General features: G+C 42.1%; 1 protein-coding gene across 12 annotated transcripts in view; it reads right to left on the reverse strand.

Moving 5' to 3' along the window:
* The window catches only part of ZNF521 (zinc finger protein 521), a 230,143-nt gene that overhangs the window by 133,575 nt on the left and 83,957 nt on the right, over positions 1-12,611 (reverse strand). For all 12 annotated transcript variants that reach the window (XM_032123789.1, XM_032123865.1, XM_032123807.1 and 9 more), the window contains one exon: positions 4-3,356. In XM_032123789.1, the coding sequence (XP_031979680.1) occupies positions 4-3,356 (3,353 nt within the window). The remainder of the gene's footprint in view (positions 1-3; positions 3,357-12,611) is intronic.

Below are 12,611 nucleotides of genomic sequence, written 5' to 3' on the forward strand. Positions count from 1 at the left end.
TACCTCTTCAGTTTGGGAGGGGCTGATTCTAGGCATTGGAGATACTTGTGGTGTTTTCAGCTGTGTACTGTTGCTGTCTGGAACAAGCTCTCTGTGGATTGACTGAATATGGTTTTGGAGTTCAGTTTCTGATTCAAACTTTACATTGCAACTAGAACAGCGAGTCTTCAGTCCCCCTGCCTTGCTTTTGTTCTCAATAGAACTCAAGTTCTCATTTTGGCCCATGCCTTGTCTGTTACTGCTTGACGGGATGTTGACACTTGGACTACCACTTTTACTGAGATTAACACAGCTAGCACACAGACCATATGGCAGACCGTTGATGTCAAGTTTCACTAAATCCTGTTTCGAACGGAATTCCTTCAGGCAAGATGCACACTTGTACAGTTTCTGGAGATGCTGTGCACGTCCCGTGGACTGCACGGCAGAACCATTTCCAGTTTTCTGCATATGGAACGTGCCGTGGATTTTCAGTTCCAGCGTGGAGGTCACTGTCTGCATGCACACCACACAGCGGAACCCTGTCAAGGAGTTCCTCAGGTCAGGGTGCATTTGGCAATGCTCTAAAAATTCCTCCTCACTCTGGAGGGGCATCTTGCAAATCCTGCAGTTTCCAGTGTCCAGGCTCTTACTATGTGTGACCTTATGTTCAGTAAGAGTCAGAAGAGACGGAAACCGCTCGCCACAGATTGGGCACATATAGTGTTTCACTGGTCCCAAGTGTGTCTGCATGTGCTCTCGAAGCCCATTTTCAGAGAAGAATGTTCGAGAACACACGTTACACTTGTAATTCCCTTTAATGAGTTCAGCCTTTTTCTTCACTATGGCACTTTCTCCCGGTCGAATGTTGTGGTCTCGCAGCTGGTGATTCTGCAAGAGAGTCTCCATGGTGTAAGCTGCTCCGCAAATGTCACAGCCATACATAGGCTCAGATGTGTCCACATCTTCTTCACTGCCATCGTGGCTGTTATGGGACTCCTGGCTATTTGTCAACAAGGTCTGGAGTTCCACTTCCTCTTTCTGAACTTGCTCAGATGCCCCATTTGTTCCACAGTTTGGAGTTTTCGTTTCAAAAACACAATGTTTTTCCCTCAAGTGCTTTTCCAGCAAGATGATAGCATGGAAAGCTTTGCTGCAGAACTTGCAGTTGTACTTCTTGCTGTGCGTAGTGATGTGGCACTGCAGCTCCACCTCCGTACCAAAGGATTCACCACAGAAGATGCACTTGTGCACTTTGCCTTGGTTCTCTAGGTGGTTGTGTTTCACATGAAGCTGTAGGTCAGTCTCATTGCGGAAATCCCAGTTGCAAGATGTACATCTGTATACCTTCTTCTCATTGCTGTGCTTCACAGCCAAGTGCAGCTGAATGGAGACTTTGGAGTCAAAAACTTCTTGGCACAAGGTGCAGCGAAAGAACACGAATGTATGCATGTCCAGCAGGTGTTTCTGCAAGTCATCCACAGAAGTGAACTGCTTGTCACAGCTTTCACAGATGTAATAGGTTGAGGTGATCATGAAATGAATGGTAACATGCTTCAGCAGTGACTCCTGATTTGGAAATTCCTTGTTGCACTGAGGGCAGGTCAGTTTTGGCAGGACAGTGTCAAGATGTGTTTTCAAATGAGTCTGAAAACCATCCAAGGAAGTATACTTAGCACCACACTGATTACAAATATATTCCCCAGCAGGACGAGGAGGAGCACCTCCAACTGCCTGCATCATCTTTAAAGAGGTCTGCTCAATGGTTACAGGAGATAACGGACTCATCGCTCTGGACTTTTTCCCATTGTGGATGTAATTCAGTGCCAAAGGAATGTTCTTATGGTTCTCCTTGATATGTTTGTTCAGTTTAAGAACACTATTAAATATTGGAGAATTGGTACAGTAAGAACAAGAATACACTTCCACCACTGGATCTTTTGGGGTTCCGAGCACAGGAGAACCAAAACGGGAACTGCTAAGATCACAATGGACTTGTCTAATATGCTCTTCCAGAGAAGAATCTGTAAGAAATCCCATGTAGCAATGGGGGCAAAAGAACGCATTACTGTCCTTAGCAGCAGGATTGGCAAATCCATGAGAACATCGGATGTGTTCCTGAAGGGTGTTGAGGTCATTGAACACTTCAGAGCAGAAGTTGCACTGGTACACCATGGCAGGCATGGTAGAAACAATCAGTGCTGGGTCTGGAGCTTCGTGGACTTGCTTAAGATGTTCATTGAGATTGTAGAGAGATGGCAATACCTCCAAACAATACTGACAGATATGGGCTTGTTCAGGTTTATCTAAATGCATAGTTTTCAGGTGTATCTGCAAAACTGCAAGGCTGGAAAACAACTGTTTGTTGCAGTAAATGCAGCTATAAGTAACTTTTGCCTGTTTACTTGAAGGACCAGTGATATCTGGCACTTGCTGAGCTGCCCTCTTCCTTCCACGACCTTTTGGTATAGGAGGTGCCGTTTCCACCATTGTTGAGCTATCCACTGAGAGATTCGAATCTGGAGTAGTGCTAGAGACTGAGGTGTACCCCACAGTTACCAAAGATGGGCTGTTGCTGTGGTTGCACGACTCTGGCTGCTGGTGACTGTCCATGTGGCTGTACAGCTCCTCCACAGTATGAAAGTTCTCAGAGCAAATGCTGCATGAATTCTTCTTCTCACCATTATGAGCCTGCTCCATGTGATTTACTAGGGACGTTTCCTCTACAAAGAGTTCATGACAGTAAACACACTGAAGAGCAGATCGGTCTTCATTAGGGGAACACTCAGGGTGACATTCTGCAATGTGCTTCTGAAGATCTTCAGGAAAATCAAAGCCTTCCTCGCACTGACTGCATTTCTGAGTGTCCTTCATTTTCCAGTCCTCCATCCGGGAAGCGGACTGGGAGCCATCTTTGTTCCTCTCGTGAACCTGCATGTGTCCATGCAGTGAACTAGATGACAGGAACCCACGTCTACAAATGGCACACTTATATGGCTTGTTGGACGTATGAGTCTTTAAGTGAATTTTAAGATGATCGCTCCTTGAGAACGCCGCATCACACTCGCTGCAGTGATACTTCTTGTCTCCTGTATGAAGCTTTATGTGGCGGTCCCTGCTCCGTTTGTGTTTGAAGAGACGGCTGCAATACGTGCATTTGAAAGGGAGCTTGTCACTGTGACTTTGCTCGTGGTGCTTTAAGTAGCTGAGGCGGCTGAACGACTTGTCACAGAACTGGCACGGATAGGGCAACCCTGGGCCTCCTTCCTCTTCTCCAAAATCACAGCCTTCTCCATGGCTCGGGGATGTCTGGTCCTTGCTAGAAGGCGATGATGCTGGCCATGAGCAAGAGGGGTCATCCTCAACATCCACTCCGTCTGAAATGAGAAAGAAACAGGCCCACAAGCTTAATCCCAGCAGTTGAAAGGAGATAGGAAATGCATATGAATAACATAGGACTGCTACTCTCAAATAGCTAAAACATTAAACTCAGACTAGGATATTTCTTACACTGATATCCAACAGTTTCAAGACCACATTTATTTTTATCATACTGTAAAACATTAAAAGTTATTAAATAGTTCTGTGCCTATATTAACTTTTTATTGCTTTTTTATCATTCTTTCTCAGTTGCAGGATATGTATTATACATTGACAACTTTATTAAAATGCAGATTTTAATATATTTAATGTTTCTTTTGTATCCATTGTAAAATTATTTGCATATTATGTGAGCATCTGAAGAATCAGAGGAAAGGAGAAAATATTACAGGAATGCTTTAAAATTAATACACTCAACCCACATGCCTAATATTTAATGAAAAGATTCCCCCTGCTTTGCCAGGTTTGTCGTATTTTTTCCTTTGAAGTTGATTCTGAACGCAGGAATCTTTTAAAGGCTATTTCTGAGAGAGACTTGGGTGTTATTCTAAACAATAATAGGAAAAATTACAGGGGAGGAACAGGATAACAATATAAAGAGTGATGTTTTCTCTAATACAGTACAACCAGATTTCTCCAATAATGATACAATTCAGTTACTGAAAGCTGGCAGCTGGATCATTAAATGTTCAAAACAAACTAACAAACCAACAGCCAGGATCAAGGAAAATGAGAAAGTGTCACAAGGGTCAGCCATGAACAGCTTTTTTTTTTTAAGTTCAAGAGGTTGCCCACCATTTCTTCCTTTTTGCAAAGGCCTCGGCCAGCTGAACTTCCTCAGTACAGCATAACCTGTACTGTGAGGCAATCACAGACAAAGCAACTTGTAAAAAACTGGAAACAGGAAAAATGATAAACATTTATGGTAAAAGCTGAAAGATTTATGAGTTACAAGGAAAAGACGAAACAGAAATGCTGGCCAGATAATAAACGGACTAGTTATCCATGGTATTACCTCATCTCTAAACAGGGAAAGTTGTAAATATTTTTTTCAAGAGATGTGCTGTACAGTTTTTGCACTTTTTGTTTTAAATGTAGATAACTATACTGCAGTGATCATACTGATCTTAACCTAAAACATCTTTAAAAATATTAAAAGAATATTTGAAAGATCACTCTACATCAAATAATTCTTCTATTCCTTTCCAGAGGCAATGCTTGAGGTTTTTTCCTTCTGTAAAACTGACTACTGTAGCACTATAGAAAAAGATACGATAAACCCCTTGAAAAATATCTTTCTAAAGGTATTCTTGCAAAGCACTAAGTTTCTTAACATCTTCAGCCTTCTCTCAAAAAATTTACTACAACAACACAAAAGTTAGAGCTGGCCTATATTATATAAACAAATTCCAAGCTGGCTTACTTTAAGGTAAAGAGATTTTACTAGATTATCAACCTCTTGCTTATCCACAGGAAACAGATGAGGATTCATTCCTTTCCTGCATCTAGAAACTGATGACAACGCCATCTCACTATCAATGCCAGATGGCAACCATCTAACTCTGAGAAAACAACCAAACACCATTGCTGGATGCCTGCCCATTGACACAATGCTTTTCAGGATAAGTTGGAGACTGCATGGGTTTTTATCCTCTTGTTTATGTCTTGGAGAGGAGGGTTTCGCAAATTAAACACACCTTTTGCGCACACACACACACAATATACATCTGTAATTGCCTACATACAAATCTGCCCTAATGGTATGTATTTCAATAATAGAATCAAACCCTGGCCTGAGTGCCATGTTTTTGAACCGAAAACAATGCTGTTTGTTTTTCAAAAAAATTGAAACATTAAAATCCTCCCTTCCAGCAAAAGGAATCTGCTAAAATGCTTCCCAATGTGCAGAGATCTTCATTGTCATACACACTAAAGAAAACCAGTCAGGTGAGTTTTTAAGATGGTACATTAATGACTGCAATATTCACAGGAGACTTTTAATGTAAATCTGTGTACTGCCCTTTCAAATTGCTGGGTTTGACTCTAAAACTGAAAATAATCAAAACAGTAGAAAAAGCATTTACAGAAAAATATGTTAATGTTTTCTCCACTTCTAAATTTTATATTAAATGCATCTTTCCAGCTAGGTCTTTTAAATGAGAAAACCTTTTGTTCTTTAAAAATCCAATATATTTCTGACATACACTCACTGATGGCAGATAAACAGGAATTTATGTCAAGCAACCGAGTGAAGAAAAATAGTCTGTGACTGCCTAGGCAACATATTTTGTAACCAAATTTAGTATTAAAATGTATATCCTATGGAGAAATGATATATTATTGTATAAATGTTTAGAGGAATATATAGTAAGTGTTATAAATAGTGTACCATCACTGACATAGCAGTAAATCACTTCCTTTTCGTGACCACTGCCTGCTTGGTTTTACCTATTATACAACTATTGCCCTCGGCTCATGGATCCCAGCAGGTTGTCGGGCTGGCAGCAGGGTCAGGATCAAGCGTGGAGTGTGACCATGGCATAAGCAATGGCAGCCCCTTTCCCCCACCCAATTCTGTATGCTTGGAAGTCTCCTCAGCTTTTATACAAGGGTAAGGAAAGACAAGGGGGATGAATGTAACTACAGCACAGAGACAGTTCTTACTTTCCAGCTGGCAAATAGAAATGTGTGTCACTTTGCCGTTGTGTTTTTTAATCTGAGCCCATACTAATTCTACAGAGTAATTCTCTTTGTGCAAAAGAGAGAAGAGCAAGCCATTTACAAGTCAGACTTGTGTCCTTTTAACTTGAGAAGTGAAAATCTTTCAATCTCTCAGAGCTACAGAAGAACCAGCAAAGCAGGGGGAATTCCGCAAGGCGGAGGACAACAGGATTTTCCTGAGTACGAGCCTAACAATGTGGCCAGCACTCTTTCCCAACTACCCCCCACCCCCTGGCACAGCAGGGCAGGGGAGAGCCTCTGTGGAAGGGGCACTGGTGGCTGGCCACATGCTCTGGAGGGAGGGACCCTGGGCTGCACTTACACAAAGGGTTCCAAAGCCAAGCCCATCAGCTCTCAGTGACCCACAGAAAGGCTTTTGAAACCCTCCTTCTGCAACAAGGAAAATGTTTCACTGCAGTGACTTTTGCTGTGCAGACTCCAACCTGAACACTGGGAACATTGTGTGTGATGGACTAATGTGCCAGTTGAGCTCAGGGGCTGTGTAGGAATGGATCTGGGGACAGCAACCAATAAGGAAACCTGGACTAAGGGTAACTACTGCTACAGCAGGACATGAGTGATGGCAACCCCTGTCTGGTTGTCTCCCCACCCCTCCCCACAAGGATGCTGCCCCATAAAATTAAGGTGCAACCACTAAGAATGGCAGCAAAGTGTGACTTGCTGCTCTGCACTGAGGCTACTCCATGTGCACAGGCGCAGGGTAAGCAGACCTCCACCCTCAAAACTGGGGTGGAGGAACTGAACTGAAGGTCCTCGCAGCAAGCCAGGTGCTTGGGCTGCAGACTCCACTCCAGCTTTCCCAGCAGATCTCACCGCAGAGCCAGCTCTGCGCTGGGGGTAATGTTTGACCTGCTGTCGGGGCAAAGGGCTTCAAACCCCTTTTTGCCCATCACTCTCACAGAAAATACAGTTTGCTGCTACTTTGCACACAGCTGCCTGTATATAAATCTGCAGACACCTACACACTGAGCTATATGTCAACATTACAAATACTGATCTTTAAAGTTATAACAAGCTGTTTTAAAATACTCTGGACCAAATTCAGATGCACACATACAAGTTCCCAGGAGAGGTACACATCTATCTCAGGGCAGAATAGGGCTCCAGGTACTTGACAGAGTGTTTATGGAGTTTTAAAATATATTTTCTGTATCGACCTTTTTTTTTTCCTTCAGCACTCACTAAGTGCTACTTACTGTAAATGCCTTTTTTGTGTTATGGCAAGTATTCTGAGTTTCAATGTGATGCACTTAACATGTCCATGTAAATTTTTAATTTTTGGAACCAGTCACTTCACACTCACTGACTCTAAGAAAGCTCTAGCACTCACAACCAAAAAACTTTGCTGAAAATCGGCTACAAGGCCTAAAAGTCTATTTAAAGATGCAAATGTGTGTGAATAGTTAGTGCAGATGTTTTTCTACACCAACTGTACTTGCTGAGTTTCGCCATTTCCATAAAGCACATTAAAACAAGTGTGTGAACACTCTGAGATGAAAGTACCAAGCACTCCTGAGACTTCCAGTGGAAAGTAGAGCTGCCTGACTTTTCTCCAAGCAGACAGGAATGCCCATGATTCAGCAGCCTGAGTAAATAAAAGAGGTCCTTATTTCCTAATTTTGCTGGCTGGCCACACTGCAGCAGTCTCTGTGCCGCTGCCAAAGGGGATGCAAAACTGGAACTACACCCAGCAGCTGAAGGACTGTCTTTGTTAGCCAGCCAGGCGTTCCTGACCATCTTCTGGCAACAAAACTACCGTATCCTGCAAGGAAGACCTCCATCTCAGGCTTGATAATTCTCTAGTCTGTCTAATAGGACAAAACAACAAATTTTGCCTGGTCTGTGTTGGAGGAGGACAGCTGGAAACTCAGTTAGTAGCAGAGTAACACCTGTTCAGTCGTATTGATGGGGAAAGTGCTCGCTAACAGAAAAGTGAAGCAATACTAGAAGGAGTTATCCCATGAAAGGGGGGGAGGAAGGGGGAAGCACAAGAGCACAAAAGCACCTCTGTGGCGTTAGCAGCCAGCCACTCATGTGCCAACCCCAGCAGACGCAAGGTCTTAAAAGTGATCTTATCCCTAATGCTGCTGACTGAATTAACAGGACTGCTTCAGAAAGATGTTACTTAGTCACCAGGAAGGTCTATCACATACACATGCTTTTGCTGCAGTAGACTTCAGGGCACTTGCTTTACCATGGCTTATTTTTCTGTATGATTTAAACATGTTTTTGCTGCCACTAGACAAACGGCCACATTCCTAAAGCAAATGTCAGCTAACCTTTATGTGCCATAATACATAGGGGTCCTCTGATAGAACAGAGTTTACAAATACGAACAAATTAATATTTTCAATATCTTGTAAGCAGCAGTTTTCCATTTTCCCCATTTTGCTGCTCAAGTAACTGGGGCACAGACAAGCTGGAATGCTTTGCCTCAGGTTACAAATGTAATCTGTGTGAAGGAGGAAAGAGAACCTGCATCTGAGTCGTTCCTGTAAGAAAAATTCTTTGTCCCCTGAAACACAGAGCTGGCAAAATGCTTAAGCTGCTGGACTCAACCAAAGAGAAAGCCCAGCGGTTTAGATGGACAGACACCCTCAAGCCCTGGGTCCTGCTGATATCTTCTCATTCTCATATCTTTCCTCCCATAACAGTAATGGCAGACTGGTGACACAGCTATCCCCCAGGACCACATCCAACTAAACAGCAAGGTTTCTTTAACAGGTAAAAAATAACGAGTTACATAGGATGATAATAGACACTAAAAATGAAAAATCAAGTACACCAGGCAGCAGCACATAAACCTGTGTACTCCATGCTGCCACAGGCACATGGATTGTGAATGCGCATGTATGAATTTATGCATTGGGTTGTTACATAGTTATCATTTGTTGTCCTACCACCAGTCAAAGACCTGTTCATATGCCAGCGCAGAGACTTACATATGCTTATACCAGCCTATTGAAAGGGATGGAAAACTCATACAAATGTACAGCTTTGCTAATTTACCAGACAGCATGCCACAAGGTAGAATATGATTTGTAAGAAAGGAAGGACTAAATAGCAGGTAGGTAGATAGGTCAGTTAACTGGATCTATGATAAGGCTCCACAGTTTTAAATCCTTGCATTTTTGTGCAGGTAATTGAGTGGAGTGGTTATTATATATCATATAGTTTAGTTGTAATGGCCGTTTCAGGTTTTAGTGCTGGCCACATTTTATATTATTACCACCACTAATTGTCTGCAGGGCTACCCTGGAAATGAGATAAGGAATCTTAGGGGAATATGCAGGTGTGAATAAAAAGCAAATGAAGAGGTTAGATATTGCTGAAATAAAACAACATTGTGCTGTGTTCTGAATAGATCTAAACAACTAGAAGATCAAAGGAGAGTGTTTAAGGATTAACATGACTTCAGTGATGGCCTAACATACATGTCACCGAAACAAGCTATAGTTTTGAAGTTTTTAATGGAATTAGAAAATAGGGCTAGTCTTTAAAGTCACTTTAAATAAAATATACGTTATTACATAACATTCTCTGTTTACTTTTATAGAAACGTACACAGTTTTGGAAAAGCTGAAACTTTAATATAACCATCACATTTTTTTTCACATCAGTCACCCCAGATTAAACTCACTCATTTGTCTCATAACTTATTAAATGGCTTGAAAACTAATACTCTGTAATGGGCATTCAAAAGTGAAATGTGAACTTTAAAAATTATTTATAATTTACAGATGTTTTTTAAAATCTATCAATATTTCAAAACTGCTTTGGGAGCACCAATTAAATGTGTTAACATTTAGATTACTGGGGGAAAAACATACAGGGGTTCCTGACCAGAAGAACTGAGACAGCTGGTAGGGAGGTTTCCCCATTTTAAATTTCACAACCAGAGGAAATGCAGCTCCTAGAAACAACAAATAAGTCACTTTAATACCTCACAGGAAAAACCTGCTTGCTTTTATAAAATGCCTTTAATGCCTACATAAGTAGTTAACATTCCTGTATTGCTCTCCTAAGGTAACCTAAGGCTCCAGCTCCATTATGTCTTCTTCAGAAGACGTATTACCATTACATATATAAAGAGGAGCATAAATGTTTTCCTTGATTGTTGCTTAAAGTTCATTTGAACAGACGGAGCCCAACGAATTCCATCTTCTGCAGCCAAATTAAAGAAAATGTAAGCAGTTCACATTCTGCTCCACCTTTCAAATCATACACAAAACCCAATTTGCAACTAGAAGAAAACAGAGCTACCCTTCCTTCTGCTTGTTTGAGGAAGCTGGCATTTTGTGCCTCTATAGGCAAAGAGAAAGCATAAGTAATTTTCCACACTCCTGTACATATAACTAATGACAGTCACCATTCTCACAGCTTATTATACTGCTTTACATAATTGGGAATCGCATGTCACACAATTAATTTACAGGGGTTGTTTAGTTGTGACTATACAAGCACTAAGCGATTCAAATTAGCTCATTTGTCCACTGCTTAGACGTGACAAACACATTTACACTGTATTTCTTCTGCTGTTAAGTTGCTGTTTCTTTTTGTCATTGTTTTTGTTTGTTTGTACAGTATGAGTCAGAGACCACCAGGCTTGTTCCATCTGAAGCTTGGGTCAAAAAAAACCCCACCCTGAGAATAATTGCATTTAAAATCAAGATAATGGCAGAGCAAAAGCCCATTCAAATATTCCAGCAAACTTGTACATAATAATGATCTCCTAAGAACCTGTGTATTAACAACCTCATGTACTAAAAGCAGTGATTCAGTCAATCAGGTTTTTGCTAGAGAATAATTATTGTAATTTGTTGTGCTGATAACAGTATTTGTACTGCTTATTAAGAACAGCAAATAAAGGGGGTAACAGCTCAGGGTTCCTCACTGGACTCCAATATTTCTCTCTGCCTTCTGTTTTCACTGGGTTGTGCTCTCCCCCAGGCAATACCATGAATAGGACCAAAAGCACTCTCCCTCCAGTTTTCCCCTGCGCTGCAGCTCCTTCTGAAAGCCTCAGAGACAGCAGTCCCTATAATGCAGTCCCAGTCAAACCTTCAAGATATATAGGTATTAAAATGTGCTGACTGTTTCTTTCTTTCCCAGGTCACAATATAAGGAGTGTGGCTTAAGTCAGAGAAATGTCATTATTTCTCTTTCCTTCCCAAAATAAAATGGTCCCGAAGATCAGGCCCTAAGAGCTGAAGGAGACGCCACTCCACAGCTGCCCTCTAAGTCCCCACTCCCACAGAGCTGCAGGACCCTGCAGGGAGAAGGGCAGGCTGTCAAAACGTCCCTAACTGGAGGCTCAGGCAAGAGATGAGCCTCTGGGCAGGGTTTGCAAGTAGAAACCTCTGAGATGACAAGCATCACCTTGGGTCCTGATTTGAGTATCTCCCTTCTTTCAGTTAATCTAGAGTTTAATCATGAAGGTCTCCCATTTTTTATCCTGCATTCCTGTCCATCCCACTTGTGCCTGCATTTCAACCACCCCAATTCTTTGCCTCATTGCCTTTAGATCAGAACAGCAACAGCAAGACAGTTAGGAGGGGGCTAAACTAGGACAGAGAAAAGAAGGAAGGCAATGTGTGGAGAAGTAAAAGAAGGAAATATAGGGTAGATAGAAAGAAGGGAGTCAGTAACTGCATCTGAAAGAAACCCAGGCAAAGATATCTAAATATCTTTTCAAGGAAATGGAAAGTAAAAGGAAATTAAGATCAAGCAAAAGCAGTGTAGGCAGTTAACGCTTTCAAAAACACATCAGTGTTATTTTACAGTGTGCTAGAATTAAATACAGTAAATAAACACAGAACTGCTTATTTCTTAGAATGACAGAAATGTGGTGGAGGTCTTATTTACACAGGTGAAAACTCCTGGACCTAGATCTGCAAAGGGACCTAGGTGTCTCCAGGAGCCCAAGAAGCAAAGAAAGCAGGATTCATGGGGCCCTGGGGGGGAACCAGGAAAAGGTCTGCAGCCTCGCAGCTTGGGCACTCAGCTGGGAAAGGGGAGTACTGGACTCTTTATACATTAAAGAGGCACTGGATAAAAACAAAAATAAACTTAAGCACGAGTTCCAGACTGCAAGAACCCCTGGACTAAATAAGTGTCCTTCTCCACAGGGTAACAAGTTCCTTCCCAACTGTGCTCCTACCAGTCCTATGAATAGGATATACTCTTTCCTTCAGCATACCCAGCTCCCAAGAGAAGGGACCTGTGCACAACTTAGGACCCTCTGCTCAGAGGCAGGAAACGTGGCTTTGAATCCCCCCAGCATGCTCAGAGAACTGAATCAAGGCCTCATGCCATGTAGTACTTTACCTACTTGGCCCCTAGGCAGGGAAGACAGTAACGCAGCACTTTCTGCTGAAAGTGCCCAACAAGACCTGGGCTTAGTGTGACACTCTCCAGGAAGCAGGCTGATCAGAGGCAATGGGTACCCAGATGCTCACACTAGGATGGTTTGCACAAACTACCAAACCACAGCAACCTGAGAAATTTTC

This window comes from Corvus moneduloides, chromosome 1 (assembly GCF_009650955.1).
Source record: "Corvus moneduloides isolate bCorMon1 chromosome 1, bCorMon1.pri, whole genome shotgun sequence".
Classification (NCBI taxonomy): Eukaryota; Metazoa; Chordata; class Aves; order Passeriformes; family Corvidae; genus Corvus; species Corvus moneduloides.